Source organism: Stylophora pistillata, chromosome 5, assembly GCF_964205215.1.
Source record: "Stylophora pistillata chromosome 5, jaStyPist1.2, whole genome shotgun sequence".
NCBI lineage: Eukaryota > Metazoa > Cnidaria > Anthozoa > Scleractinia > Pocilloporidae > Stylophora > Stylophora pistillata.
In genome coordinates, this window is record NC_142523.1 from 8,260,368 (window position 1) to 8,286,843 (window position 26,476).

The 26,476-nt window shown below is 38.2% G+C and overlaps 5 protein-coding genes across 7 annotated transcripts in view; 3 read left to right on the forward strand and 2 right to left on the reverse strand.

The window, feature by feature from the left end:
- The window catches only part of LOC111339844 (transmembrane protein 43), a 42,394-nt gene extending 40,905 nt beyond the window's left edge, over positions 1 to 1,489 (reverse strand). The window contains exons 1-2 of one of the 2 annotated variants that reach the window (XM_022946570.2): positions 1,342 to 1,489; positions 270 to 443 (exon numbers count right to left, since the gene is read on the reverse strand). In XM_022946570.2, the coding sequence (XP_022802305.2) occupies positions 270 to 443; positions 1,342 to 1,356 (189 nt within the window). In that variant the 5' untranslated portion in view covers positions 1,357 to 1,489. The remainder of the gene's footprint in view (positions 1 to 269; positions 444 to 1,341) is intronic. The other variant, XM_088760663.1, reaches the window with a different exon arrangement.
- On the forward strand, positions 1,480 to 6,282 carry LOC148730073 (general transcription factor 3C polypeptide 6-like). Of its 2 annotated transcripts, XM_088760667.1 has the most exons (6): positions 1,480 to 1,602; positions 1,921 to 2,004; positions 3,304 to 3,367; positions 4,332 to 4,367; positions 5,192 to 5,313; positions 5,447 to 6,282. In XM_088760667.1, exons 1-6 carry the CDS (start codon positions 1,576 to 1,578, stop codon positions 5,504 to 5,506), a joined length of 393 nt encoding a protein of 130 aa, XP_088616793.1. In that variant the 5' UTR covers positions 1,480 to 1,575; the 3' UTR covers positions 5,507 to 6,282. The 2 variants fall into 2 exon arrangements, with proteins under 2 accessions (XP_088616793.1, XP_088616795.1); XM_088760669.1 differs by lacking the exons at positions 1,480 to 1,602; positions 1,921 to 2,004 and adding an exon at positions 1,654 to 1,859.
- Positions 5,652 to 8,939, reverse strand: LOC111339856 (uncharacterized). Its single transcript, XM_022946581.2, has 3 exons — positions 8,633 to 8,939; positions 7,103 to 7,292; positions 5,652 to 6,439 (listed from the first exon to the last, which is right to left on the reverse strand). Exons 1-3 carry the CDS (start codon positions 8,812 to 8,814, stop codon positions 6,329 to 6,331), a joined length of 483 nt encoding a protein of 160 aa, XP_022802316.1. The 5' UTR covers positions 8,815 to 8,939; the 3' UTR covers positions 5,652 to 6,328.
- A 33-nt stretch (positions 8,940 to 8,972) lies between these two features.
- On the forward strand, positions 8,973 to 15,796 carry LOC148730074 (uncharacterized). Its single transcript, XM_088760666.1, has 7 exons — positions 8,973 to 9,153; positions 11,463 to 11,538; positions 11,798 to 11,898; positions 13,258 to 13,425; positions 13,604 to 13,674; positions 14,380 to 14,515; positions 15,490 to 15,796. Exons 1-7 carry the CDS (start codon positions 9,079 to 9,081, stop codon positions 15,502 to 15,504), a joined length of 642 nt encoding a protein of 213 aa, XP_088616792.1. The 5' UTR covers positions 8,973 to 9,078; the 3' UTR covers positions 15,505 to 15,796.
- Positions 15,797 to 15,908: 112 nt separating this feature from the next.
- LOC111339849 (putative ATP-dependent DNA helicase HFM1) overlaps positions 15,909 to 26,476 on the forward strand; it is a 30,602-nt gene continuing 20,034 nt past the window's right edge. Inside the window, exons 1-18 of the mRNA XM_088760657.1 lie at positions 15,909 to 17,235; positions 17,365 to 17,467; positions 18,751 to 19,193; positions 19,677 to 19,784; positions 20,138 to 20,200; positions 20,767 to 20,837; positions 21,848 to 21,980; positions 22,239 to 22,390; positions 22,942 to 23,022; positions 23,277 to 23,450; positions 23,756 to 23,802; positions 24,250 to 24,403; positions 24,550 to 24,638; positions 24,918 to 24,961; positions 25,274 to 25,375; positions 25,701 to 25,726; positions 25,887 to 26,006; positions 26,199 to 26,246. Of these exons, the coding sequence (XP_088616783.1) occupies positions 17,418 to 17,467; positions 18,751 to 19,193; positions 19,677 to 19,784; positions 20,138 to 20,200; positions 20,767 to 20,837; positions 21,848 to 21,980; positions 22,239 to 22,390; positions 22,942 to 23,022; positions 23,277 to 23,450; positions 23,756 to 23,802; positions 24,250 to 24,403; positions 24,550 to 24,638; positions 24,918 to 24,961; positions 25,274 to 25,375; positions 25,701 to 25,726; positions 25,887 to 26,006; positions 26,199 to 26,246 (1,905 nt within the window). The 5' untranslated portion in view covers positions 15,909 to 17,235; positions 17,365 to 17,417. The remainder of the gene's footprint in view (positions 17,236 to 17,364; positions 17,468 to 18,750; positions 19,194 to 19,676; positions 19,785 to 20,137; positions 20,201 to 20,766; positions 20,838 to 21,847; positions 21,981 to 22,238; positions 22,391 to 22,941; positions 23,023 to 23,276; positions 23,451 to 23,755; positions 23,803 to 24,249; positions 24,404 to 24,549; positions 24,639 to 24,917; positions 24,962 to 25,273; positions 25,376 to 25,700; positions 25,727 to 25,886; positions 26,007 to 26,198; positions 26,247 to 26,476) is intronic.

Genomic DNA, 26,476 nt, shown 5'->3' on the forward strand with positions numbered 1-26,476 from the left:
ACATCGATCACTATCATCCTTCTTAATTCCCTTCCACTCCCAAGATCTCTTTAGTAATTCTCCTTACTGTCTGCCATACAATTCTTATGATGTTAGTTGAGAGAATTTGGTATTGGATCGACTGATAATCCCCCTATTTAATAATATTTTTCTTTATTCTCATCACTTGTCTGCTTGATATTGTATTAACATTGTAAGGAGAAATTTTCTCTTGATCACTTATGGGAGTGAAAGGGTTGACTTCTTGCAGAAGGAGTTTCAACTCTCACCTCATTCCAGTAAAGTACAGGAAATGACACAATAACAAGAAGAATTCCAAACAGGGATGCACAGAAACTTTCCTGCACTTTACTGAAAAATCCAGGATTCTCTTTATACGAAACCCTCACATGGCTATCACTTGGTGAACTTCCTATGTTATGCATTCCTGGAGCACTGGGATTCTGCAGAAGAAAAAGTATGCATTGTGCAAAAATTTTAATCATCGAGTATTTATAAGTAGATAAATCTACCAACCAAGACACTAAGTCTTATTTTCAACGATAATGCCATTTCCATTATCCCTTGACACCCTAACATCAGAATGCATATTCTTTATACTGTTGTCTATGTAATTCTTAAAGTGCTGACAAGGAGAATTTGATAAATAATCGAGACCATCTTTAGTTGGTGATCACTCATTTTATTCTTGCAACCTTGATGAGTGATTTAAGAATATTGTAAGGAGAAATTAGATGGTAGTCACTCTTAGGAGGCCAAGGACTACATCACACAATCTAGACAATAAGTTATTCAAAAGGCGTGACGATTTCTATTACTAAGTAGGAGCACCTGTGGTATAAAGTGATTTTAACAATTATTTTAAGGCCTCACAGAGATGGGATAATAAATTACACAAGCTGTATCTCAATTTTAATTTGTTCATGATTTGGATTTCAAAATCTAAAAAGGAAAGCTATCGCAACAACAGATTTAAAACTCACTAACTTTGAAGCTGAAATGAAATGAAATTCTTTTGATTGCATTCCAAACGATCAGCAAACAAAAACAAATTAATACGTTAATTTGAAAGCAAAACGCTTCAGTTAGTCATAACAACGGATTAAACCATTCTTGGGTACAGCAACGGTTAGAAATCAAAACAGGGAAAATAACTGGCCTTATAAAGTAACACACCATGAACTTGAGAAGGACAAGAAAGACCTGCCATTGTGTTGATGAAATTTACAAAATATTAATGCTTATTTTGCAACGCTAAATGCGTTGATTTTTGTCAGTTGTGCTGCAACACCTTATTTCACTAGGTTTGTAAATCTACAAAATTGAACATCAAACACTTACATGTGACCGATACATGATAATTTTCCACTCGCCAAAGTCTTCGAATCAGCAAAACTGAAGGAGGAAGTAAAGAAAGCGACAGGCGTCTACACCGTGCTCGAAGAGTCTGCAACTAGGATCCCAGTTTCCCACGGACAAGTTGAGATTTATCCTACGCCTACTTGAATCTGCACGGCGCGGTATTCCATTATCGTGCCAAGGTTAATTCTCTTGCTGTATTTAGGTGCTTCAGTGATGACTGAAGAAGAATGGGAAGAAGAGGTACCTTGAGTTCTCTTTAGTGATCCTCGATGCTCTGGTATAGAAATAAAGGTTGTAGAGCAGATTTAATCTAACGAATGGATTCGTTCGTTGACAAATGGATGAATGGAACATTGGCAAAAGTTGTTTAGATTATCAACAATTGTGAGCCGTTAACCATTGTACTCATACATCCCGAGTAAGAACGGCCCACTGAATTAAGGCTGCATAAGATGAAATATGGAGGTTTCAGTCTCGGGTTTGCCGTGTTGATAATGGTAAATGCTAGCTAACACACTTATGAATACCTTAACTGAATCTTGTCTGTTTTAACTACAGGAACATCTTGTTGTAGTCAAGCTTCACGGAGTGATAAATAATGAGTTCTTGTACAGCTGTGATTCTTCAAACTGCCGACTACTGGTTTGTGTTGACTAAACTTAACAATGCCAGTGTCGCCAATGCACTGTAATAATGAATGCTTGGTGTGCAGTATTAATGCCAACTCCACACATATCTTTTTATGGGTTGTGCATTGTAAATCTGCTCTTAAAGCAAAATCCGACATTTTAGATAAAATAACATTTAATGGTTTACAGGGAATAAATAAACACATTGTAAATTACATATATAAATTAATGTTATTTTACTATTTTTATTTATTTTATTTATTTTTAACACTACAGTCGATTAACTGTAAATTATCTTACTAGTTATTACATCTTTTCTTACTTACCATGAATTTGCAAGTTTGTTATTATTATTATTATTTAAATTTTGTAGACACACTTTAGTTTGTAGGTCCACATCAGCTCTTTAGCTGTCTTTTATCGACCTACGTGACAAATAAAGTATGTATGTATGTATGTATGTATGTATGTATGTATGTATGACTGTGTGTAATTGGGAATTGAAACCTTTGCAACCCTTACATCAGTATGGATATTCTCCATACTGTTCTCTAAGGCATTTCCTAAGGTGCTGACAAGGAGAATTTGTATCAAGAGCAGCTTTAGTTGGTGATCATTTCCTTTATTCTCCTTACCTTAGTGCATGATTTGGGGGTGATATTGTAAGGAGAAATTAGATACTAGTTACTCTTAAGGGTCAAAGAGTTATTAATTTAATGTGCAGGATGTCATCAAAATCTGCTGTTTATGTAGCCTGCAGTGCCGGCGTATTTTGGGCGCACGAGTGCACATTTTCATATTAGGTCGCCATCTTAGATTTGGTAACTGTGGAGGATTGGGGCGAGGAAATGTTTTTTTCCTTCCCTCCCTGTCTCCTGTTGCCCATTTTTCCACTTAACACCTACTCCCTCGGCAAATATTTCCTCGTCCCAATCCTCCACAGTTACCAAATCTAAGATGGTGGCCTAATACAAAAATGTGCACTCGTGCACCCAAAATACGCTGGCACTGCAGGCTACTGTTTATGCAGAATGCTAATAGGCCATTTTACAGTTGTGTACTTAGTTGCCAAGCCTTTGTTTCAGAGTGAGGCTGAAGATGACCTTGTTGTGATAGAGATCTGTATCTACTTAGCATGATAACAGAGTGATTTACATTTGAAAGGCAGCAAGGTTTGTATCATAACAAGGTCACCCCTAGCCTCACTCCCATTCAACGGCTTGGCAACCAAGCACACAACTGTAAAATGGACTATTGTTGAAGTGCAAAGTGTCATCATAACATCTCCCATTTTCCGAAATCTGATTCCAAGGGAATTGATACCGACGAACCTGTGTTACAAATTGGGAATTACACTTTTCTTGGAGAATTTAAAGGTAGGACAACCTTAATTATCTTTGTTGACCATTTAATCTTTTAATTGCTTGTAGGTTTGAGCAATAAAACAGAAAATGATCTCGATCCATGCAATGTTTATTAAAATTAATTTAGAACAGAGATTACACCTTTGAATGATGGACAATTACAAGTTTTGCCAGTTGTTATTTAAATGTCAAATCACTACTCCAAGTACTGCAACAATGATTTCTTTTGTTGTTAATAAAACCTTTCATGAAGACATGACTATGTCATTTTTTGCATGTTGTCATTTACTACTGTAAAGGATTCCTTTAATTTAAAGGCTAAAAATATAGGTACAGGGTACTTGGTCTTGAAAAAAAAAAAAACTGTACAAAAGCAAAATCTGCCAGTTGCACCCTTATAGAAAAGCCAGAGTCCTCAACCTCAAGAACACTTGCACTTTGCATCCTAATACTTTTACACCCTAACATCAGTATGTGTTTTCTCCCTACCATTCTCCATACACTTCCTGAGGTGCTGGCAAGGAGAATTTGTGCATATAACAATCAAGAGCTTTTTTAGTTGGTGATCATTTCCTTTATTTTCATGAACTCAAGTTAATTTGTAATTTGGGGGTGATATTGCAAGGAGAAATTAGATGAAAGTTGCTCTGAGGAGTTCAAGGGTTAAGACTGGTCATGCTGATGTTAGGGGGGGGTAAGTTTCTAAAGAATCTGTGGTGCTGTGTTGGTGGGGGTAACAAGGTAATTTGGTTATATCAAATAAGTTGAAATTGTAAATTATTGGCCACAGTGACTGTAGAGAGTTAAAAAGCTGACATTTCGAGCATCAGCCCTTCATTAGATGTATTAAATTATTTGCCATCACATCCCTGAAAACAATTGAAAAAAAGTAGTCTGATCAAAAGCCTCTTTGCAATTATTTTTAAAGGCGATACAAAATCGTCATACAGTTCTAACTATTGGCATCTTTTTGCAGAATCTCTTGGAACACATGTACTGTTTGAGGAGCTCGGTAATGTCACAAGGGTCTTTAAAGTGTTATTTTGAAATTATTTCTTGGAGTTGAGGAACAAAAATAACCCTGCGCATTGTTTTAGCATCATAAAGCTTAGCTTAATCCTTAACTTGTAGAAGTAGTTGGCATGCCACTGGTCCTTGCCCACAATATAACGTCAACATGTTATCTTACTAGTAAGCAAGACTGACATTTCACCACAATTGGCAGTAATGTCAGAATCTGATTGGTCATTTTGTCGTTGTTGATAAGAGTGCAAACAACACTGCTGGCGTCAATGTGTCACGCATATCACACACTGATAGGATCATTTTACTTGGCATTGATATTGTGGTGAAAAACAAATCAAGTGGTCTAGCATGGTTTGTGGGGTGGGATGGGTGGGATATTGGGCGCACTTAATTTGGAGCCTTGCTCTGTTGTGCGACCCTCACCACACTCTGGTGAAAGTGTTTAAATTAAATTAAACAATATTTGTCTGTAGCAGACTTACAAGGCTGCCTCTTTTGAGTGTACAACTTACATTTTGACCACTGTGATGAGAAATATTGCTACTGGTAAGAGTACAGACCATGCCAAACCACTTTTGATTTGTTAAATTTTCTCTTCACGAAAAACCAAATTCTCTGCACTAATTTACCAGGAGATGTATGTCAGCTAAAAGGGTGTATCACTAGTCAGATCTAGGAAGCTACAGCTGTTAGGGCCAACAAGGAATAATTATATTTTTCTGTTTTTTTTTTTTTTTTGTAACTTAAGGACTTTATGTATCTCAAAGGGTGACTATTTAAATAACTGTTTCTTCTCTTTTCATCTTCTAGAATCAAATGATAGCAGTGAATCAAAACAGTTAAAGTACAGATACAAGACCACTAAAACACTGGAAATGACACGGGCATTTTTGGTCGAAAAAGAAAATGAAAAAGAGGGTAAACAAGAACAGGTAATGATAGCTTGTTTGACAATGAAACAGAAATGCATGTATGCCAGTGAGGTGTAATTTTTGTTATTTTGTTGATTATGGGTTGTAATTTTTCTTTAATGCCTGATTGCAAATATGGCTGTTAAATCTGTAGACACCTGGTACTTCAAGTGATGGACAGGGTCACCAAGAGCAAGAACATATCAAGGAATAATTTATTTGAAGATAAATGATCGGGTAGACTGCGAATACAAGAAAAAATGCAAGGTTGTTGCCATTCGAGGTCATGAGGATAGAGCAGCAGTGATGGTGTAAACTGACACAGTGGCACACAATTGGTCAGCAATCAACAAGCACCATAAGGTTGTGCACACATCTTTTATTTCTACAACATACTGAGACTTGTTCTACATGTGCTACAACAGTCTTGCAGTGTAACATATCTCCCAGAGACATGATTACAGCTAGGAAAAGTGTCTCCTCTGTACGGATGTGATAGGAGCATCATTTCCAGACAGGGCCACAATCTGTGTTCCTTGTCTGAGTAGGTGTCCCAAAAGGGAAATTACAAATTAAATGTATGTGACATGGGCTCTTGTACTCAAAAATTATTTTCTGAACATTTTTATGCTTGAATGCTTTAATAAGCACTTGAAAATATGTGAAAGTTTAATTTTAACCCTTGTGTATGGTGGCTTGGAAAAAAAATTTAGTAACCATTAGAACTCTAAAATTTAGTCATTACATTTTAATTCATTGAAGATTAATATTCAGTGTTTAAATATTACACTGTAAAGTATCTGAGTTTAGTACCACTCCAACAAACCTTTGTTTGAAAAGCTTAGTCAAGAGTGGAATTCTCTGTTGTGGTGGACAAGTGTAGCTTCTTTTGAAGTATACCAGTCCTGTAATTCTATTTAACAGGCTGTCAATAAATTATTTGGTTAAGAACACACCACAAATAAAATCAATTAACTATAAAAAAGCAAATTTTGTTAATCAAAGTGGTGCCACTTATATTAATTTCGAATGTCTTTCAGTGTAGAGTGTGACTCCAGTTTATGGGGCTCTGTTGTAGAAGGTTCCTCTCCTCCAGATGTCTCATTTGCCTGTTTTTCTTTTGTTGTTCTGCACGCAGTTCCATCAACTGCAGCAAAAAAAAAAAAAAAAAAAATCAACATTAAATGGATTAAAATGTCACCACCTTGCTCTTTGAGGGAGACATGGTGGGCTGATGGGTAGTTAGCTGGACCCTGGGTCGATAGGGTCTGGGTTCAAGTACTAGGGCCCGTTTCTCAAAAGTCCCGGTACCTGAACGAGCCTGTAAAGTTGTTCTGTTTTCATTCAAGAAAGGGATTTCAAAAGTTTTGAAAATAATACAATAAAACTATCAGCTAAAGAAACAAAAAGGACTGATTGGGTGCCAGAACCTGCTTTCCTATCCTTTAACTTTGGATTTTTAAACATGGCTTCTGGCCAGTTAAGTTACTTTCAAGAAATGGATTCAATCTGTTGTGTTCTTGGTCTAAACACTTTACTCTCAGAGTGCCCCTCTCCACCCCACCCCACCCCACCCCACCCCACTCAGACATCGATGTTGTTGTTCCTTAAACTCCCTGGTGATACTCCCAGTTGCTTCATATTTCTACAGAAACAGGGATAAGCTTACATTGGGTGAGCCACAGGGCTGGTGGACAGACTTTACCCTTACCTTTATTTTGCTCTGATGTGGGGATGAAGTCATGGCAGTTGTGTAAATTAGTCAACTACATAAAACTATCATGGGAAAATTAAACACTTGTACACTTACCCGCTTGTTTTCATTCCGAAACTGTTGCAGATATTTCTCTTTGTTGATTCGCTCTTCCTTGTCCTGCTGTAAACAGATCCTGTCATAGTTTATAGCAAAGTCACTTTCCTTTGTTCTTTCAGACAAGTGTGTTTGGTGGGCCATGTCTTTTTCTTTCATTTGTTGCAACAGTGCTGAACGGCTCTCTTGCCTAGAAGTAACATGTCACGAAGGAATAATGATTAACTAAAGAGTAAATAATCAAAATATTAATAAATAAAATTATTTTTTTGGGGGTTTAAAGCTTGATTCCAACACAACTAAGGGAAACAGATGCACAATGCAAAATGCAAGTTAGCAAAGGGGACATTGGCCTGAAGGGTATTGGAACTCAATCAGATTACAATACACTTGGGGGCTTTTTTGGAAATTATGATAGTAGGGCCACTCTGTCTCTTTTCCACCCCTCCCTCCCCCATCCCAGCTGCTCTATCCTTCCCCCCCCTCCTGCAATGGCTGCTTTCTTCTAGGTTCTCAGCCTCCATTCCCATAAGCTCTGACTCTTTGACTATCCTTTGCCACAAAGTCATCTTTCATAGCCAGCTAAATGACATCTCTTCTACATGGTCAGAATTGAGGGTGAGACAGGGGTGGGGGGGGTGGAGGGTGGAGGGGGAGGGGGGAGGTTTAGGGAAACAACCCACCCCTTTATTCATGAGCATGTACAGCTGTAACCGTGAGGGTGGCTCAGCAAACGATCCTTGCTGGAAATTTCCGAATTTGCCCACAGGACCAATTTTGCACCAGTCCCCACCGGCTATTTGGGTTTAATTCAAATTCTTTTGTACAGTAGGAAGAATAACGGGAGAGCGTTAAGAGATTATTGGAGTTTTTTCTACTGAACAGTTTGAACGAAATAATTCACCCCCAATTTAAACCACTTCCAAGGAATTAATGAATAAATTTTTCGCGACAAACAAAGGCACTATCGAGGATCAAGTGCTAAGGCGGTGAGACTCGCATGTCTATCGTTCGCGCTCACTCACGTTCATAGTTGTGAGACTCGTTACCGTGATTGGGAGTGCTATATATTTGCGGTATGATCCAATTCTTTTCACTACGACAGTAGGAAATTTTATTCGTTCTTCCTTTCTGAATCGTCAAAGGATTTTGCAGGGTTTTGATCATAGGCTCCCCCCCTCCCCCTCCCAGTCGTCCGGGTAACAGATTGTCCCACTCCCCATACAAATTTTGCAACTGACCGGTTCAGCACTGTTAAACAAAACAAAATCCTCAAGAAATTCCGCTCTGCTGCCTGCTGTCGTTTTAGTGAAATCTTTGTTTCATATTAGTGTTAGATAATCGGGAGAACTCTTAACACCAGGATCTTTGCAAAGGAAGTTTTCACAAACATTAAACCGAACAATCGTTTCCTCGCAGGTGATGGAGGTTAATTAAAATTTATTGTTTGATTCGCTGCCACTTTAACAGGAGTGGTTAACAACCTATTTATAACCTTTAAAAAGTCAACTTGGTTCATTTAAGACTTACTTGACTCTTTCTTTCTCCACTGGATTTCCGTACATCGACCTCGCGTATGTTTCGTTGCGGTTTCTGTAAATCTCCCTTTTACCGTGAAGTTTGTGTTCATGAATATCATGGTGCTGTTGAACTGTTTCAAGACTCACTGTTCTTCGGCATGCTTCAGGTTTAAGAGGATTCAAACGACTCATCGTGCCGAACCCTCCTTTCTCCCTTCGAAATAAATTATTGAATCTTGAATTACAAAAATTTCAAGCCTACCTCTTGCTGCCTCTTGAGACAGAAGAAAAAATGATTTGAGTGGATAGAGCTTCTGGAATCCGTTTCTATGGCAATTTGTCCGCTGCCCAGGACTTATCTCGGGCACCATCTGTAATCCAACATGGCTGCTTCGTAGGCTAGAAAGCACTTGAATATACCTTTGGGCACATAATACCTTTGCGTGAAAATACGCCATGGGGAATAGTGAATCAACAAAGAGATTAACTGTTGAGAGATCAGAAGAGGAAGGAACACCAGGAATCGTTAAGGTAAGCAGTAGTTAAAGGTGAAACAGGTGACTGCAAACAGGGTTTCATCAGCCTCGTTTCAATATTGCAGAGTCCTATCAATATTCTTGAACTTTCAAAGCTTACAATTTGTTCTAAAATAGTTCAAGATGAAATTAAATTACACAGGTTTCGTGTTGTGTAAGTAACACTTGTCCATTTGGGAACAAGTTTTTTTCAATTAAATTCGAGCCTAGATTATTTTTACTAACTCTCAAGAGAGCATCCAGGAAAATTTTGTGAGCATGTCCAATCTTCTGATTGATATTTATAAGAAAATTGTAGTTGAAGAGATTTTGGCTCATCCTCGGTGTAAAAACCTGTGAAGCTCACGAGTGACGTAAAACATTAAAGACAACAAAACATTAAACATATAAACAATAGCGTACAGCAAAACAATACCTCATGAAACAAAGAAAACCTCGTCAGGTTTTTACACCGAGGATGATCCGGAATTTTAGAGTGTAAGGTCTAAAAAGCTGAAGTTTGTGGAGAGCAGCTTCCTCAACATGTGGCTCTTTCACTCGATTTTACACCCTTTTACTCCCCAGACTCTAATCTGTCCTTCAGATATCTTGTAATTGTAGCTTTGGAAATTTAGTATTTAATTAAGGTGGCTCGTACCAGTTTCTTCGCGCGGGGAACAGGTCACTCTTGCGTGACGCACGCGAGAGAAACATGCGAAAGAAGCGCGAGATCAAAAGATGAAAATTCAAAACAAAGATGGCGGCGCATGGAATTTTTTCTTCTATTGTGAGAAGTTTACCTAAGAGCTTGTATTTGAGGTGTTGAACGGCCACTGTGAATGCAGGAGATAGAAACTAAGATAACGAAGACGATTTTCGGAGAAGTAAAGGTTGCTTCACTTCACATTTAAAAGAAATATTAAACTGATATCAAATCTTGCGACGGCAAAAAAAGAAGAACTCAAGTGAAAGATAATCTACTGGAAGTGGAAGAAGACTTTGAAACTTTAAGGAAAAGAATATGATATAGCCAGAAGTCACGTGTAGGATTTTTAAGATGAGCTCGGGAGGCTGTTTTCTTACGGCTGTTTAATGATTTTCTTAGCAGTAAACGACTGTAAACATCAGATCATAGGTGCTCGCGCAAGCACACGCAATTGCCAGCAGTAGCTAAAACAGATCATGAGCAAATGTCGATCTTATAGAATCCAGATTTTTAAAAGCGGGAGAATGTGCGTGGAAATTGCTAAACTCACGAAAGCTATTGCATGAAAACAAGTCTGGTGACCCCTTCTTTTTATTGTTCCAATATGATAATAACGTCGAAAGGAATCATCAGAAAAAAAAAACAGAAAATTCTACGGAAGGAAATTTGTGATGTGTGAAATTTGCCCTTTTTGTAGATTTTCTGAAATTCCGCTCTGTAAAATTTTTTAAAAATCTTTGTGCATTTTCTTTTTCAAGTGTCAAAAGCAATCACTGAAAAAAATCAGGGGGTCACCGGGTTAGTTTTCGAATTATTTAAGGCACAAGCTAAAAAATGCGTCTGAATAAGCCTATGAAAGCATTGCCATGGAAACTGCTAGTGACGAAATGACAGTTATTTTTGGACAACCAATGATTATGTAATTCAACCCCGTAAAAGTGTTGAACTGGCCTTGGTCAGTCTTTCTGTTGTATTCTTTCAAAGTTACAAACCATCAAAAAGATGAAAACCGGTACGAGCCACCTTAAGCCTCTCTTAATTAAGCCTTTTTACTCCCTGGACTCTAATCTGTCCTTCAGATATCTTGTAATTGTAGCTTTGGGAATTTAGTATTTAATTAAGCCTCTTCATCAATATTTTCTTTTTTCTCATAACCTCTGTGCATGAAAATGCATGGATAATGTGAGGAGAAATTCCTTGTTGATCACTTGCAGGAGTGAAATTAGGGTTACTGTGCCTAAACATTATCTGTGCAGTACAGGTGAAATTCTACTTTCAGGATTTACTTTCTGTAATAGCTTTAATTACAGCAAATTTTACCTCCTAGTGACATTCACCTAACACTTGATTTTGATGATTAAGAATTAACAACCAGATTGAAATTGGATAAATTTTGAAATACTGCATTCTATTCACCGAATCGAAATATAGCATCCAATTTGAATTACCATTGTTTTGGACTTACTAGCCTCGTCTTCACGTGGAAACACAAAAGGATTATCACAAGCATGAGAGGCTAGTAAGTCCAGAACAATGGCAATTCAAATTGGATGCCATATTTCGATTCGGTGTATAATCTACCTGAATAAAGCCATCTTTTGTTTTTACCAAACATATAGATTTCTGAAAGGGTTATTCGACGTCTTAGAGGAGAAATTGACTTACCCTTGAAAGGCGATGAAGATGTCACCCAGGGTAGGGTATTTTGCATATTTTGTATTTTTATACTCATGTTTATCCAGGTTCATCCAATGTAGCAAAGCTAGCTTAAATGAAGCCTTCTTCTATATCCCATGCCTGGAGGGTCATTTAAGTATTGAGAATGTATGTCAATTGCATTCATTATCATAATGTCTATTTAGGATAAGAGTGGCTGGTGATAGCTGTTTGACGTGTATTCAATTTGCCAAAATACTCTATTTGATATGATTCTTTATAATGTTGGACTTAACAGATGACGTCAACAAGATTTGGCAGGAACTGCAGCATGAGAAAGCCAGAATAAAACATCAGGAAGAACATATACAGGAGGCATTGCAGGACGCTTTTGATGAGGTGAGTTGTATCACTGGGAAGTGACTTAAACCTTTGACGTTGTAGAAACTTCAATTATAGTTCATAATTATCTAGGGATCCACATATTGGAACACTGTTGTGTTGGATCTGGAAGTTGACTGTTCTCACTAAAAGGCATATATCTTCTTCTGGTTTTAACAACTGAGTTGATAATGTAAATTGGCCACCCTAAAGAAGTTCAGGCATATTAGCCCTTATCAAAGCATAGGAATGCTTCACTCTGATGAAGAGCTCAAAAACACTTGAAACATCCAGGGCTCAACACTAATGCTAGCCCACTAGCCACAGACTAGTAGAAATTCAGTTTTGGCCAGTGGTTTTTCGATTTCCACCAGCTTGTTTGGCTGGCAAACAAACTGAAACTTTCGTAACATTTAAGTTGTCACTAGTCACTTGACTAGTAAGTTGAAAAGTTAGTGTGGAGATCTGAACATCAGCTTTGAAACTCTTAACTGTGGCAAATTTGCAGTTTGAACTCCGTTGTTAAAATCAAATTTTTTTATTATACTTCCCCACCAATGCAGCACCACAGCTTCTTTAAAAACTTACCCCTTTCACATCTTCATCTGTGGAATAATCAGGAAAATTTTTGTGTGGCAGTACATTTTTGAGAGCAATTATTTCCTATGTAATGGTTCTCTTTCTTATAACTGCCTGTCTGCATAACCCTTCAACCACCTCCCAGCTAGCTCAATGGATAGAGCACTGGACTGTTGTGTGGGAGGTAGAGGGTGTGAGCCCCGGCCGGACCAACACTCAAGGTCTTAAAATAGTTGAGAAGAATTTGCTACCTTTCTATAACCTCAAGACTGAAATGGTTAGATATTCTAGTCTTCTCAGATAGGGACGAATAAATGGAGGTTCCGTCTACTGCAGGGTTTGGGGTAGGAGACATTAATTTCCCACGCACGAGATTACTGTGTGATGGATGTCCTCCCCTGGGGTGGGGAGGGGTGGGTACAAAGGGGTTAGGTGTCAATTGGGACGAAAGTTCTGTTCCTTTCTCCTGCCATTCCCTGGCAAATAAATTAAACTAAACTAAACTAAACTAAACTACCAAGATCTAAATAATGATTTAGCACACTGTGTGTCATTCATCAATTATAATTTTAGATCTAAGAATTTGGTGGTCAATTTCAAACGATATCCTCCCTTGTTGATCATTTTTTGTTTCTCATTACCCTTCTGTTTGATTGTATGTGGAAGCTGTGAGGAGAAATTCATGGCTGGCCATTCTTGAGAGTGAAGGGCTTATAGTGTGCTTAAACATTGTAAAGTTAATTTACATACCAATGACTTGTTCTGTCATCATATTATTATTATTATTATTTTTTTCAGGGAAGACAAGTTGAAGCTAAAAGGTTAAGAGACAACAGAGGCAAATTAGGGGACAAGGATGTACAAGAGGTAGAAACCCATTGGAGAAAGCTGTTAGAAGAGAAAGATGCTGAGTCACAAACAAAAGAAAAAAGGCTTTCGGAAAAACTTAGTACTTTGGAGAAACAGGTAATGGTAATGAAGTTTTCATTTTGACAAGCTGTAGGGTCTGCTTGAAAGCTGTGCAAAAACAAATTGATTTTATTTAAAAAAAAATCTTCCTTTGAGTCAAATCTTTGCTAAACAAGACATCCTTTGCTAGTTTGGACACAGAAATGACAACATCCCTTAATCTCATTTATGTTAGATTTCAGAAAGGGAGGAAGTGACAGTGGAAAAATTTAATCAAGCTGTGGAAGAAACAAAACAAAAATTCAGGTAAGCTTCTGAGGGGCAAGTAGTAATTGTTGTGCAACTTTGGGGCCTTAGGCTGGAATGGAATTAACTCCAGGGGCAGTTGGGGAGGGGGGAGAGGGGAATGGGAGTGTGTGGAGTAGAAGGGGAAACATGGTTGCTTCATCAAGGCTTTTAGCTCAAGTATTTATTTCAACATTGTCATTAATTTTTGGCAACCTTACATTGCATCATGGTGGCCAGAAATTACATTTTAGGCCAAGAGTGACCATCTTATTTTTTTGTATGGTTATACTGCTGGATCTTCAATTATTTAGATCGTGAGATTAAAAGAAATGATTGCTAACCTAAGAAAGTCTGATTGTTGAACAAATTCTCCTTGTCAGTACCAAAGGAGAATATCAACACTGATCTTAGTGCATAAAGGGATAACTTTGGATTAGAAACAGTAAGGAATAAAAACATTGCAGCTCATATGTGGGGGCTTGGAACACAGGTTGTCAAGTGGGCAACTTTCAGAAATGTTTACTTGCCAAGACACTTGCTAGCCACCACGGTGACCAAAAGGGGCACAGCTTGGAGCATTGTTCATGTTACTGAAAGTGAGATGAAATCTTGCAGAACTGGCCTTTTGGTTTGCAAGGTGATTTTCGGATTTTGTTGGGTGTATCAGTTGTGTTTTTACTAATTTTAAAGGTAACCTGATTCTTTTATTTTTTCCAACCACAGTGTACCAACAAGGGTCATTGCTTGCCAACACCTTAAGAATGAGGTGCTAAACTGTTACAAACAAAATCCAAATCAGGCTCTGAAGTGTTCACAGAAAGTTAGAGATTTTATCAACTGTGTGGAACAATCTCAATTGGTAAGTATGTGATAAATCTTCTGTTCAATAGTCCTTTTTACAGTTGTGGGCTTGGGGGCCAAGCCTTTGAACAGGAGTGAGGCTAAGGGTGAGCTTATTATGAAACAGATGTTGCTGCTTTTCAAATGCAAATTTCTTTGTTATCATGCCAACTAGATACAGGTCTCTATCACAACAGGGTCACCCTTAGCCTCACTCCTGTTCAAAGGCTTGGCCACCCAGCCCACAACTGTAAAAGGGACTATTGTAACTCAAGTGTACCATTTTTACCATCAATCCTCTCCGAGCCAATTTCATAACCAGAGATTAACACTGGACATTATTACAACATTCCTCAACACTGCCCCCTGTCCTTACCTTTTTGTTGTGGTCTTCCTCAGTTGTCCAGGCAAAGTTTTAAAAGAAAATTTTTTTTCTTATCACCAGTATTTATAGTTAGACATTTGTCAACACTTCCCCCTTTCCTGAGCATTTTGTTGTGGACTTCCTCAGCTGTCCATACAAAGTTTTTTTTTTTTCATTTTTTTTTTATCAACTTTATTGACCATTACACATATTACATACAGCAAATTAGAAGACCTAAAAGAAATGGGATATATGAAAGAGTTTGAAAGAGACAAATTTTCCAGATTCACATAGTTGGACATTGTCAACTTTTTTTATTGTCAACTTAGTGCACATATTCCTTTTTGACCTAGAGTTGTCTTTTCCTAGCAAGATAATTTGGTAATATCAACTAAGTTGAAATTGTAAATTAGCCACCGTAAAGAGTTAAAAAGCTGACATTTCGAGTGTTAGCCCTTCGTCAGAGCGAATGAACTAGTTTCTTTAGAAACTTACCCCCCCTCTTTCCTAGCAGGGATTTGACTTTGAAAAGGCATGTGCTATGTGTCTGTGTGTTCCTTTTGCCAGTTGGTGACTCAGAACATGTTTACTTTTGATTTGACTTTTCCTGTTTTGTTTTGTTTTTACAGGGAAAGACTCATTGAAGGAAACTAGAAGCCATAGCACCACACGATGCAAAGCCTTGCTTTAAATGAATGGCTTCATTGACCATCCAAGATGAATGCTATCTGAAAGAAGAAATTCAACATAACACAAAGAAGGATCAACCTTTAATATGGTTTTCTGAGTTGAAAAAGACATAACTGAGATTGTGAAGTGTTGAAGAACAAACCACTCAACTTTTTATTTTGTATGTGTTAAAAATTCGTGATAAGATTGGGTTTTTGGTAATTTGTGCAACTTAGAGTAAAAAGGAATGGCCTGGTTAATTTTAAAGTGAGTTAATTGAAGTAATTCTTGAAAATTTAAGATTTTACTTTCCCATTTTTCTAACCTAGACAGGAAAATCAATCTGCTGCAGTAACATAGCCCAGGATTCAGTGGGGGGGGGGGGGAGGGGGGTTGGGAGGGTAGTGGTTCTGATGATAAAGAACTCTATGGTGAAAGGACACCATAATTTTGCTCTTTAGATCATTTTTTTATGTGCCAACAGGAATGAAAGAATTGCATGTAATTGGCACAGGCAACGTTATTAATAGTCAATATTGACGAAAACGTCTATTTCGAACCTTATGCATGTCCTCCTTGAAATTCCTTGCTTAAAAGTCTTGGCCATATTTAGACAACTTATTCTCAGTAATGTAATTCCAGAAAACAAAGGCATCTGCGTGACGGATATGGCGATGGCTCCCACGAATTTTTCAGATGGAAAACTTGTGGCCTGTTCCAGAAACATAGCGAAATAATAAACGTAACGGAAACGTAAATGGTAACGACGGGGGGAAAATGCGAGGGAGGCTTGAGACCCGACCTGACCCAAACCTTCCTTGTATTTTCACTCCTCCGCTCCTTTTGGGCCGTTTACTTTCGCGTCTCGTTTTATCAGCTAAACGCCTAGAAAGAGGCTAGAAAACCTAAAGGGTCTGCGTAAAGATACTTTGACAACTGCCCAAGTGGTCTTTTAAAGTTGCAGCACCTTAAGCGTCAGCAGTCAGTCAGCCATTTCTTACCCCTCTAAGGAACGACGAGCATTCCTGATATTTTATAAGGACAGCCTTCAGTCCTTTCACACGGCGCATAAAAGAGCTACCATGGGCTGGGCTTGCGCATTTTGCAGATAATGTCTGAAATGATTCAGGTTGCAAATTTCAAAACTTATTGATCTCCATTTTTAACTATCCTTTGCCCATCCTAGTTTTTTCATGACCCTTTCGTGTCTCTCTCCAAACAAACTATTTTAATACTATTAGGTTTCCTCCAAAGTTGTGACGATTTTTAAAGTCCTGAGGCCTAATTTCTTGTTATAAACAGATAAACAAAATCTGAACAGAAATGAAAGCTTGGTACCAATGGATTGGTTGTCCTGAATGATAATTGCCCGTATTTTCCCGATTTTCGTTTTGTTACTGATGTTTTGAGATAGATTTTACTTTGTAATTATAAACGTAAGCGCAAAAATCCGAGAAAATCCAAAAATTTCCTTGCCACACTCCCCACGGTTTAAGATTCGTCCCGGTGTGACATGCCGTGCACGCTTTTTTCCCGCCAAAACTGAAACTTGTCAAGGTTCAAAACAAATTTGTTACAGATGCGAATTTAATCATTCGGTATTTTTTCTGCGTTTATTTTTGCTCAATTATCTCAAATACCCGTAAAGAGAAAGAAACCATGCATTTACCTTCCTCAGAAAACTGACAGCTCGTTATTTTACCAAGGTAAGATATTGTTTCAAACTTGAACTCAATTTGTAATTATCTTCTCGGAAGCCGTCATAAGTCGTATCTGAGCTGAGTGCAATGGTTTGTGTCCTGCCGTTTACATGATATTTGTACTTTGCATTTCAGGGAATATGTTATAAGGGAAGTAAAATTTTACACAGCTCGATTCAGCTTGGCTCATGGAACTACCACCGAATTCTCAAGCTCGACATGTGAAACGAGGCTTTGTGTAAGCATTTAATTTCACCAAAAGTTGACTTTTCCCCCGAAGTTTCTTACTGTTTAAAAACAAACGTAGTTTAAGAAATTGTTATTTTAAACTCATTTCTAAACGATTCTATCAGGAGGTTACACTTTCTAATCTTTCGATGTACATCTTCATCATGCATGCACAAATGGGGGAAATAATTAGCTTTCCGTGTATAAATCGAAATTAGCGTTATTCAACTTGTTTTTCATGCATAAAATTGCGGTAGGACCCACCTGTGCTTTCGTATTATCTGCACGAGACTGATTACAGAGCTGAAATAATTCCCAGGCGAAACTCTAAACAAAAAGTTATTGTTCTCTCAGCGCTCTCCGCAGAATTTTTGTAATCATGCTTTTGTTAATATTTATTATCAGAACAAGAAAGCCATTTGTCCGAGCTCAGGCTTATGTTTACAACTATGAATGGCTTCCAAAATTCAAACTTACCTAAACGATAATGGCTTCTCTCGCCATTCACGCTATCAAAATATCAAGGTATAGGTGTTTGGAAAATTGAACAAACTAACCCGTACTGTAACGTATCGATATACTCGTATGTGTTCTCTCAGCGCTCGCCGCAGAATTTTTGTAATCATGATTTTGTTAATATTTATTATCAGAACAAGAAAGCCTTTTGTCCGAGCTCAGGTTTATGTTTACAACTATGAATGGCTTGATATTACTCGTATGTGGATGTTCGATAATCCAAACACTCTTTCTTAGCTTGGTAAAGCCTTATGCTATTTAGAATCCGTTTCCGACGACCCATCCAGGATGAATCTTGGCCATATTTATCCATCACCATAAATCTTGGTGAAAATAACTTACTGGTTCAATAACCCACGTGGGATGTTGATAGATCATGAGGAAAGAATAGAATTTAAACCACAGGAGTTCGAAACAGAGGGAACTGATTTACAAACTATTTTATTGTATTATTGGAATAAGTGTGGTCTACTACTTTTAAAAATTAAAAAATATATATTTACCTCAACATTTCAGTTATTTTTTTTGTTTACTTTTTTGGACGAGGAAGGAGTGTTTTTTTACAGTCTTCGCTGAGTTATTTTATGTAATGTTTTTTTTTGTATTTTTTCGGTTTTTCTCAGCTATGTCTCTGGTTAAAATCAAACATGGAAACGAAAACGAAATCAAATTTAGCCATGACTCGGACATTTTTATGTTCCACCGATATTGGGGAGACATAAACGCCTTCTAACACAGCAGTTTAGTAGAAATATCTTTGTAACATTTGTCTTGCAGACCTCCTGTTAAAGCAACGCCTCGAACTGTTCAAATACCTCCACCATCACCGCCAATGTTAGGCGACATACTGTCACAAATGTCCCAAAACGATCTCTCTTCCACACAACTTTTTCGTTCAAACGCCGACTACTTCGACAACAGGAGGGTCAGAACTTCGTTCAACCCTGTGGACTCATCGTCGTTTGTTACTCAAGCATCAACTCTAAACAGCCATGGAAGCCAATGGAACCAGAAAGATAACGACTGGTTTGTAAGCAATTCGCAGAGCACTCATTCCAGGCATTTACAACCAGCGTTAATATACAATGGAGAAGAAGAAGCCGATTTTGAAGATGAAGTAGTGGCACAAAATTCACCAGAGCTCTTTACTCAACGCAGTGACTTTCATTTGCATGGTGCTCCGTTTAATGTGCCTGAACTGGGCGTGGAGGATTCAGAAGGTACAATAAACTCTCTTAAGTCGTACGCGTGCTTTTTAGATGGCGTACAACAGACAAAAGCTCGTAGGCTTTCTTGAATCAGTACTACTTCTTTCTATCGCTTAGTGTTAAATAGTTCGAGAAGTAATATAAAATAATAAAATGCTTACTTTTATTTCCCAACCTCTGGCTGATGTAAGTCCCGAAGTCCATAACAGATATATGACTTGCCGAAGAACACCCTTGATGTTTGGCTACAGGTTTTACGGTATAACCAAAATGTAAAATTGGGCTCAGAATCACTTTTAGTTCACTTGTTTGGAAGGTTGAAGTATGTGGTAACCTTTGCTGATCAGATTTGGAAACTCAAACAAGTGTTATTTTCCCTGTATTTTAAACGTATTGCGTTATGCTAGATGAACATTGGGCAGGAGAGTGCCTCAAACATAGCGATGTTTCACGAATAACACGTCAAGTCTTATTGATTCTTAACTTTTTTGCTAGGCTTTGATTTTCAAGATGACATCCTCAAAGAGGAAAATAATCAAAGCTTTTATTCGGCCTCAGTCCCTCAGCATAACTATGACATTCCTGGACAACTTTTTATACCAGGTGAAACGACACACATTCCTGTTCTTCTTGTCTTTGTGTGTTGTTAAATATTGCCATACATAATGGCTTTTAAAATTTAGACAATTTTGCTAATCTATAGATGTCAAACACAGATCCGAACTATCAATATAGCTTTCCGAGGTGTGTTTTCAAGCGAGAGCCAGACATTACTCACGTGTGACAGAAGTAAGTTGCAACTGCCTCAACTTGCCTGAAAAACATGAAAAACCGCAAAAACAGGACTTGGTCTGTAGGCTTAGCTTTCGGTGGATCGATAGTGACAGACCTTTAGCTCATCTTCTCTTATATGTTATATTTAAGCAAACTTAACTTGTTATTCATTTGCTCCTCAGACTATGGAGGTCAACCCGAGAACCCAAATGCAGGGATAGGGCTCCGCTCTGTTAATGAGATACGTATCCTTGCTAAAACTAAAAACGATTTCAATATGTTAAATAAGAAAACGGTTTTTGGCGAGTTACAACTTACGATGACGAGCATAGTACTTATGATAATACTTGCAGAAATTTAAACGAGACGGCCAATGTCGGTACCAGAGGAAAGAGAATCGCAGTTTATTTCATTAAGAAATTCCTTTGTTGTAAATGATTGATTAAGTGTCGTTTATTTAAAATAATTTTAGCTGTTGTTGAACAAAACCGCTTCCTAAGCCATCTTCAATTTAGCCGAACGTTTTGTTGGGACATTTATTTCTGTGAACAATGGTAAGGGGGTGGAAGGACATTTATTTAATTAAGTGAACCCCCTTAGAGAGAATCTCTGAGGCCCACCGTCTTGCATAAAACCGCGGTTTGGGTTAGAGCTCGTGTAAATAACCGCGTCCTGAAAAGAATATCCCGGTCAGCTTAAACAACGGATAAAAGGTTTACCTTAGTAACTTATAACATAAACTTGATTTTATCCAGGTAACATTCTGAAAAGTATACTTTGAGCATCTACAGCTTTCCTTAATCATACAGAGCCAACCCATTTCGTTCAGTTTTCAGCAAATTTCCCTACTTTAATATCGTGCAGTCAAAAGTATTTGACGAGGTAAACCTTACTCTAATACCGTGCGGTAACTTTGAGCAATTTTTAGATCAAAGCTTAACGGGAGTATTTACGTTGGGAAACTTGATAGAGAGGATTAATAGTGACCTTAAGCAGTCAGGACGGCGACACCAAGGTAGACGTCGATTAAAAAATGAATTTCTACTTTTAATTAGAATTTCGAAAATGGCTTCAAGTGGTTAATGTCTCTTACGGCGCCACGCCTCAACCTCAACATAATGTATAAGAGTAACGTTGAGTTCCAAATGGAAATGAAATAATTTGCCGTCGCGGTTTCGGTTCGCAGACGATGCGAATTTTGGTGATTTCACGCCAATTAGATCTTTTGTTTTCCACGTCCTCGTTGCCGTCGCTATCGTGGTTTGCTTGAGTAATAGGCGTATAAAAGTGATGCCAAAAGATGGGTTGAATTTTAGCAAGTGATATTAATGCGCGACTTTGCTAATACTGCGTCCTAATGAATCCTGGGGTTGGCCGAGCCAGTACCAGTTCACTCAAGGGGAATGTCGTTTCCAGCAGCCTCGATCTTTGTTGTCGTTGTATGAGATGCAGAGCCAGGAAAGCCTCAGAAATTTTTTAAAGTTGTGTGTTTGCCAATATTTTCTCTTTCCATGATGGGCCGTGGAGGTCTTTTATCTGTGTTGAAATGTGAAAATTACCGTAGACTTCGGGAAAGGTACAAAAATTTAACGAAAACCTTTTATTTCCCATACGTGGTTTCGTGCTGAAGTCCGTAAAAAGTTGTTACCTCTTCCGTTCCATCCTGATCAAGGCAGAACTTTTGAAGCTCAAATATCACTATATACCTGTCATTGAGATAACAGGCAGTTCTTCATATGATAACAAGTAATGGTTGAAACATGACAATCGGACCTCGACAATCTCTTTGAAGCGGAAGTTTCTTAAAACCGTACGCGTTATATGTAAGCAGGAGTGCTGCTGCCTGTGTCGTTTCATTGATTTTTAACTAAAGCTTTCCCTTTGAATAACAGGTGATGTACACTGACAGACCACTTGTGGTATGCGCTCCAACAGGTTCTGGAAAAACAGTGATTTTTGAACTTGCTATTATTCGTCTCCTTATGAAGAGTGAGGGTGGACTAAGAACAGCTAAAGTAGTTTATAGTAAGTGTTTATATAGATATGACAAAAAAAATCCAAACAGCAAATGATGTAGCCTAATGAGGCTTATATTTCGGCCTTTAACAAAATAAATTCAACAAAAATCTCGAGACGATTGCGTTTGTAAATAGTGGAAGACGCTGTCAAGTTATAAACGTTGCTAGCTGCATCGTGTTTCGATAGTTATTTCCAACGTGTTGATTTTTAACGTTTAGTTAAGTGATATGTAGAGTCTTTCTACTTGACTTTCCTCACACGCAGTGGCCCCTATGAAGGCGTTATGCAGTGAACGCTTCACCGACTGGTCCACCAAATTTGAACCGTTTGGCTTACGATGCAAAGAAGTAACAGGCGACAGCGAGTTTGATGACCCTTATGAACTGCAGAGCGTCCACGTTATAATGACCACTCCTGTAAGTGTAAATCGATCCGATTCCAAGCTACGTTCCATACTGACATTCACGTTGGTCGCCTAACGAGCCAATAAACCAGTCATATTTAGTCAAAAAGCTAGTACTGAGGTAGTTAAGTCAATCATGCGAATCACAGCAAAGAGTTAATAAAGCTGACATATCGATATCGAGTGTTAACCCTTTGTCGGAGCGAAAAGGAGAAACTCTTTACGGAGGTCAATTAACATTATCAACTCTGTTGATAAAACCAAATTATATTGTAACCGCTCTCCCCCACCCACTGACGCAGTATCGCAGTTTCTTCAGAAACTTCCCTCCTTTATTTGTTACTCGGTAATTCAGTTGATCTGTCAGCCAGTCAGTCAGTTATCAGTCAGTCATTCGATCAAATAACCAACCAGTCACTCAGTCAGTCTCAGTAAGTTGTTAAATTCTATTCAGTCAGTAAATCAGTCAGGTGTTCAGTCAACTATACAGATATTTAGTAAGTCAGTCAGTAAGTCAGGTAGAGTCTCAGCATCGCTGAATTTTTTTTCCCTTTCGATCAACAGGAAAAATGGGATAGCATAACTAGAAAGTGGAGAGACAACAGATCCTTAGTGCAGTCGGTCAAGCTTTTTCTCATTGATGAGGTACCTTACTTTGATCTGCAACAGAGTTAAGACTGGATACCATTAACGTGGAAATCCTATAGATCAAACATGATAAACATGATAAACATGAATTGTTTGATAATACCAAATTTTTATTACTATATATCTGAATTCGAGGAAGGCTTTCACCTACAACTCAATCCTTGAGCAATCATTTTTGAGCTTTATCGAGTTTAACTTAAGAAAATGCAAGATATAAAGCAATTTTCTGTGCATGCTTCCTAATTTTTTAGGTTCATCTTATTAATGATGACGCCAGAGGAGCTGCTGTTGAAGCTGTTATCAGTCGTATGAAAACCGTTCAATCCACTATGACCCACTGCAGCACTGGAGGAAATATCAGTAGTCTTGATAGAGTGAGCATGCGACTTTTGGCCATCTCAGCAACCATACCAAACGTGGAAGATGTAAGTTTTCCGCAGTAGGGTAGCTGCCCGAAAAAAACAATTACAGGTGTCTTCTAAGCCGAGGGCTTGAGTTGGCAGAGAAATAATGACTCGAGGTTTGGGAAAACCTAACACAAGCAGATCACTAACAAACTAGAGATAATAATGCTATAAACTAAATTCTTCTAAAGAAAAAAGCCTAAACCATTGTTGTTGGCGGATAGACCTGAAAGGGTGACTTCTTCTTGGGAGGAATTTGGAGCTGACCTACGCTTCCCTGCGAGATAAAATATGAGCTTAAGTGTTTCTATTTTTGTCTGAAATAGATTGCAGCCTGGCTTGGAAGAATTGACTCTCCTGCGTCTCACTACAGGTAAAAAAATAATTGTCCTCAATTTTTTAATTTTGGAAGTATTCTTGTACACAAGTACTGCGAAATGTAGGTTTTGTTCCAAGTATGTAACACTCCTTGCTTCCTATGAGAAGTAACGATGTCACTTGGATGGCCGCGCAATAACCCAGATTAAACTAAAAAACGAAACCAGTCTTTATTCATCCGCCATGACAACCGGAGAGCATTGCCCATACCAATATCCATGATCCTTTGCAATGTCTTAGAACTTCCGCTAGGACTACTTCCGGTAGGATTACTATCAAAACATTACAGTCCCTTCCAATGGGACTCCAGGACTGCTGAAAAAAGTATGTCACAGGTATTACGGCGAAAAATTTTTTCCTTCCCCCACCTCTACTTAACCAAGGCATTCCCGTTTAGACTCATTCTAAGATTCTAATTGTATTGCACTTTCTTCTTTGGCAGTATGGACGATTCACACCGACCAGTTAAACTTCGTAAGGTCGTTCTTGGTTTTTCCAAGGGGAATAAATTCTCCGACTTCCGATTTGACTTTTCTCTGAATTATAAGCTGAGTGGCATCATTCAAACTTACTCGGATCGGAAACCTACTCTTGTGGTGAGCAAAATATACCGTATGGTTACACAAGAAGGTTTAGGTTTCTCTCTTGTTTAATGAAGAATATATTCTTGACGCACAAATATGTTCACGGGGATATGTTTTCCTACGTTGAAAACAGAATATTGTGGTTTCTTTTAATCCAGTTTTGTTCAACACGCAAGAGCACTCAGCAAGCAGCACAAATGCTTATGAAAGACGCACGCTTTATCATGAACTCGGAACACAGGCAGAGGTAAACCGATCAACTTGTATTAGTGAGTTAGGACTGTAAAATTTGGGGCTTTTCCGTTTAACAATTAACTGCGTAACTGAATGAAAATTGTATCAAAATGTAACCGTAGCTGTTTGTAATTGATCGCGGGTTAAACAAAACTCGATCGTTTATCATAAAGTCATTAACACCACAATTAGCCTTACAAGTTACATGTTCGATAGTGAAACAGTTATGTTAAGACCTCTTCAACGTGAAGTAGAATTTTTGTACACTTAGTGCAGCGTCATTATCTTACAGGCTTCAAAGGATTGCTAACTCTCTTCATGATTCTAAACTGAGAGGTGAGTGGAATGGAGTGAGCGAAACACTTTGCATGTGTGCAAAAGCGGATAAACAGGGGTCAAGCTAGCTATTTCCATAAGGGGATGTCGAAATTTTATCAGTGAGTTTGTGATTTGAATTTGTATTCACACTGTGCATCGAAGGTGAGAAAACGTCTCGAAGTCAGTCGAAGGTTTTTGTCTCATGGGAAATTTCCAGATCGGTATCAATTCCTATTAGTTTCTGTTTTGAGTACATGGACAATTTAGTCGTGGTCTTGTGGTTTTCTTTTGTATTTTTCTTATTTTTCACACACGACTGTTACTTTGCAGAATTGATGATCTGTGGGATTGGATACCACCATGCAGGACTCGATCCTACAGATCGAAGAAACATTGAAACAATGTTCATCAAAGGTGACCTGCCTGTACTGTGTAAGTACAAAGAGAATATCGAATGTCGGGTAAACTTTAACCCTGAAAAAGTTTACTCATAGTCAGTGGTCCTAACGAAGGACCCTGTCTCTATCGCCTATCCATGCATGTAGCAAACAGGAACTTGCAAATGAACCAAGCATATGAGTTCCTTAGAACTCACATGGTGGGTGATCGTCAGCCTGGGCGATCGGAAACTCTCTGGTTCGAATCCTCAAAGAAACTCTGACTTCATTTTGGTCCCCCACTTTAGCCACTCTTTCTTTACTTAGTGAAGAAGTTGTCAACTGAGTATTAAAGTACTTTTGCTTTCCTTACTTTTCAGTTGCAACCAGTACTCTGGCTGTAGGAGTAAGTTTAGTTTTTTAAGTCTTTTTTCATCCATTTCTCCATAAAAATTCAACATCTACAACATTTGATGGGGAAGATCCTCAAACGCAACTTGTCTTTATTTGGCCACTAAAAAGTAATACTTGTAAAAGATTAATTTGAACAAGTGTTTCATTGTCAGGTAAACCTTCCAGCTCATCTGGTCATCATCAAGTCGACATCACACTACGTCATGGGCGTGTTTCAAGAGTACTCAGAAACACAAATACTTCAGATGATTGGAAGAGCGGGAAGACCTCAGGTACTTTCACTGATACTGAACATAGCGAGACTATATCATTTGCGGGACAATCCTACACATTCGTGGAAAAGGGTTGATTCCACCGATGATGTTTTGTTGGTTTGATTATTGCAAGGGTTTAATCATTTATCCGGTTGGGAAATATTTACATCTGACAAACCAATCTCGTTCAATACAAATTTTCTCTCTTAGTTTGATTCATCCGCCACTGCGGTCATTTTGACAACAATTGCAAACAAGGTATGTTATACTGTGAAAGTTTTTTACGTTTCTCTCTACTTGGGAATTTTAATTTTACTCATGAATCCAAAAAGGTTGTTTCCTTATTTTAAAGCTGTGAGGATTTCACGAATACCGAAAGAAAAAGACTCTCGATACTCCACGATTTATGATTGTCGTGTGAACATTTAAGCTATCTCCATACGGGCCGAGTATGGACATCTCATGTAACATATTTTTAAGAGAGGAAA

What these genes read in the sequence shown, in the direction of transcription:
- LOC148730074 (XM_088760666.1), top strand. Translation starts at nt 9,079, where the DNA reads ATGGGGAATAGTGAATCAACAAAGAGATTAACTGTTGAGAGATCAGAA. An exon ending in TGCAGGACGCTTTTGATGAG is followed by an intron (nt 11,899 to 13,257) that starts GTGAGTTGTATC and finishes TATTTTTTTCAG; the next exon opens with GGAAGACAAGTTGAAGCTAA. An exon ending in TTAGTACTTTGGAGAAACAG is followed by an intron (nt 13,426 to 13,603) that starts GTAATGGTAATG and finishes CATTTATGTTAG; the next exon opens with ATTTCAGAAAGGGAGGAAGT.
- LOC148730073 (XM_088760667.1), top strand. Translation starts at nt 1,576, where the DNA reads ATGACTGAAGAAGAATGGGAAGAAGAG. An exon ending in AAGAAGAATGGGAAGAAGAG is followed by an intron (nt 1,603 to 1,920) that starts GTACCTTGAGTT and finishes TTTTAACTACAG; the next exon opens with GAACATCTTGTTGTAGTCAA. An exon ending in AAGAGGGTAAACAAGAACAG is followed by an intron (nt 5,314 to 5,446) that starts GTAATGATAGCT and finishes TTAAATCTGTAG; the next exon opens with ACACCTGGTACTTCAAGTGA.
- LOC111339856 (XM_022946581.2), bottom strand. Translation starts at nt 8,814, where the DNA reads ATGAGTCGTTTGAATCCTCTTAAACCTGAAGCATGCCGAAGAACAGTG. An exon ending in GTGGAGAAAGAAAGAGTCAA is followed by an intron (nt 7,293 to 8,632) that starts GTAAGTCTTAAA and finishes TGTTACTTCTAG; the next exon opens with GCAAGAGAGCCGTTCAGCAC. An exon ending in TTCGGAATGAAAACAAGCGG is followed by an intron (nt 6,440 to 7,102) that starts GTAAGTGTACAA and finishes TTTTTGCTGCAG; the next exon opens with TTGATGGAACTGCGTGCAGA.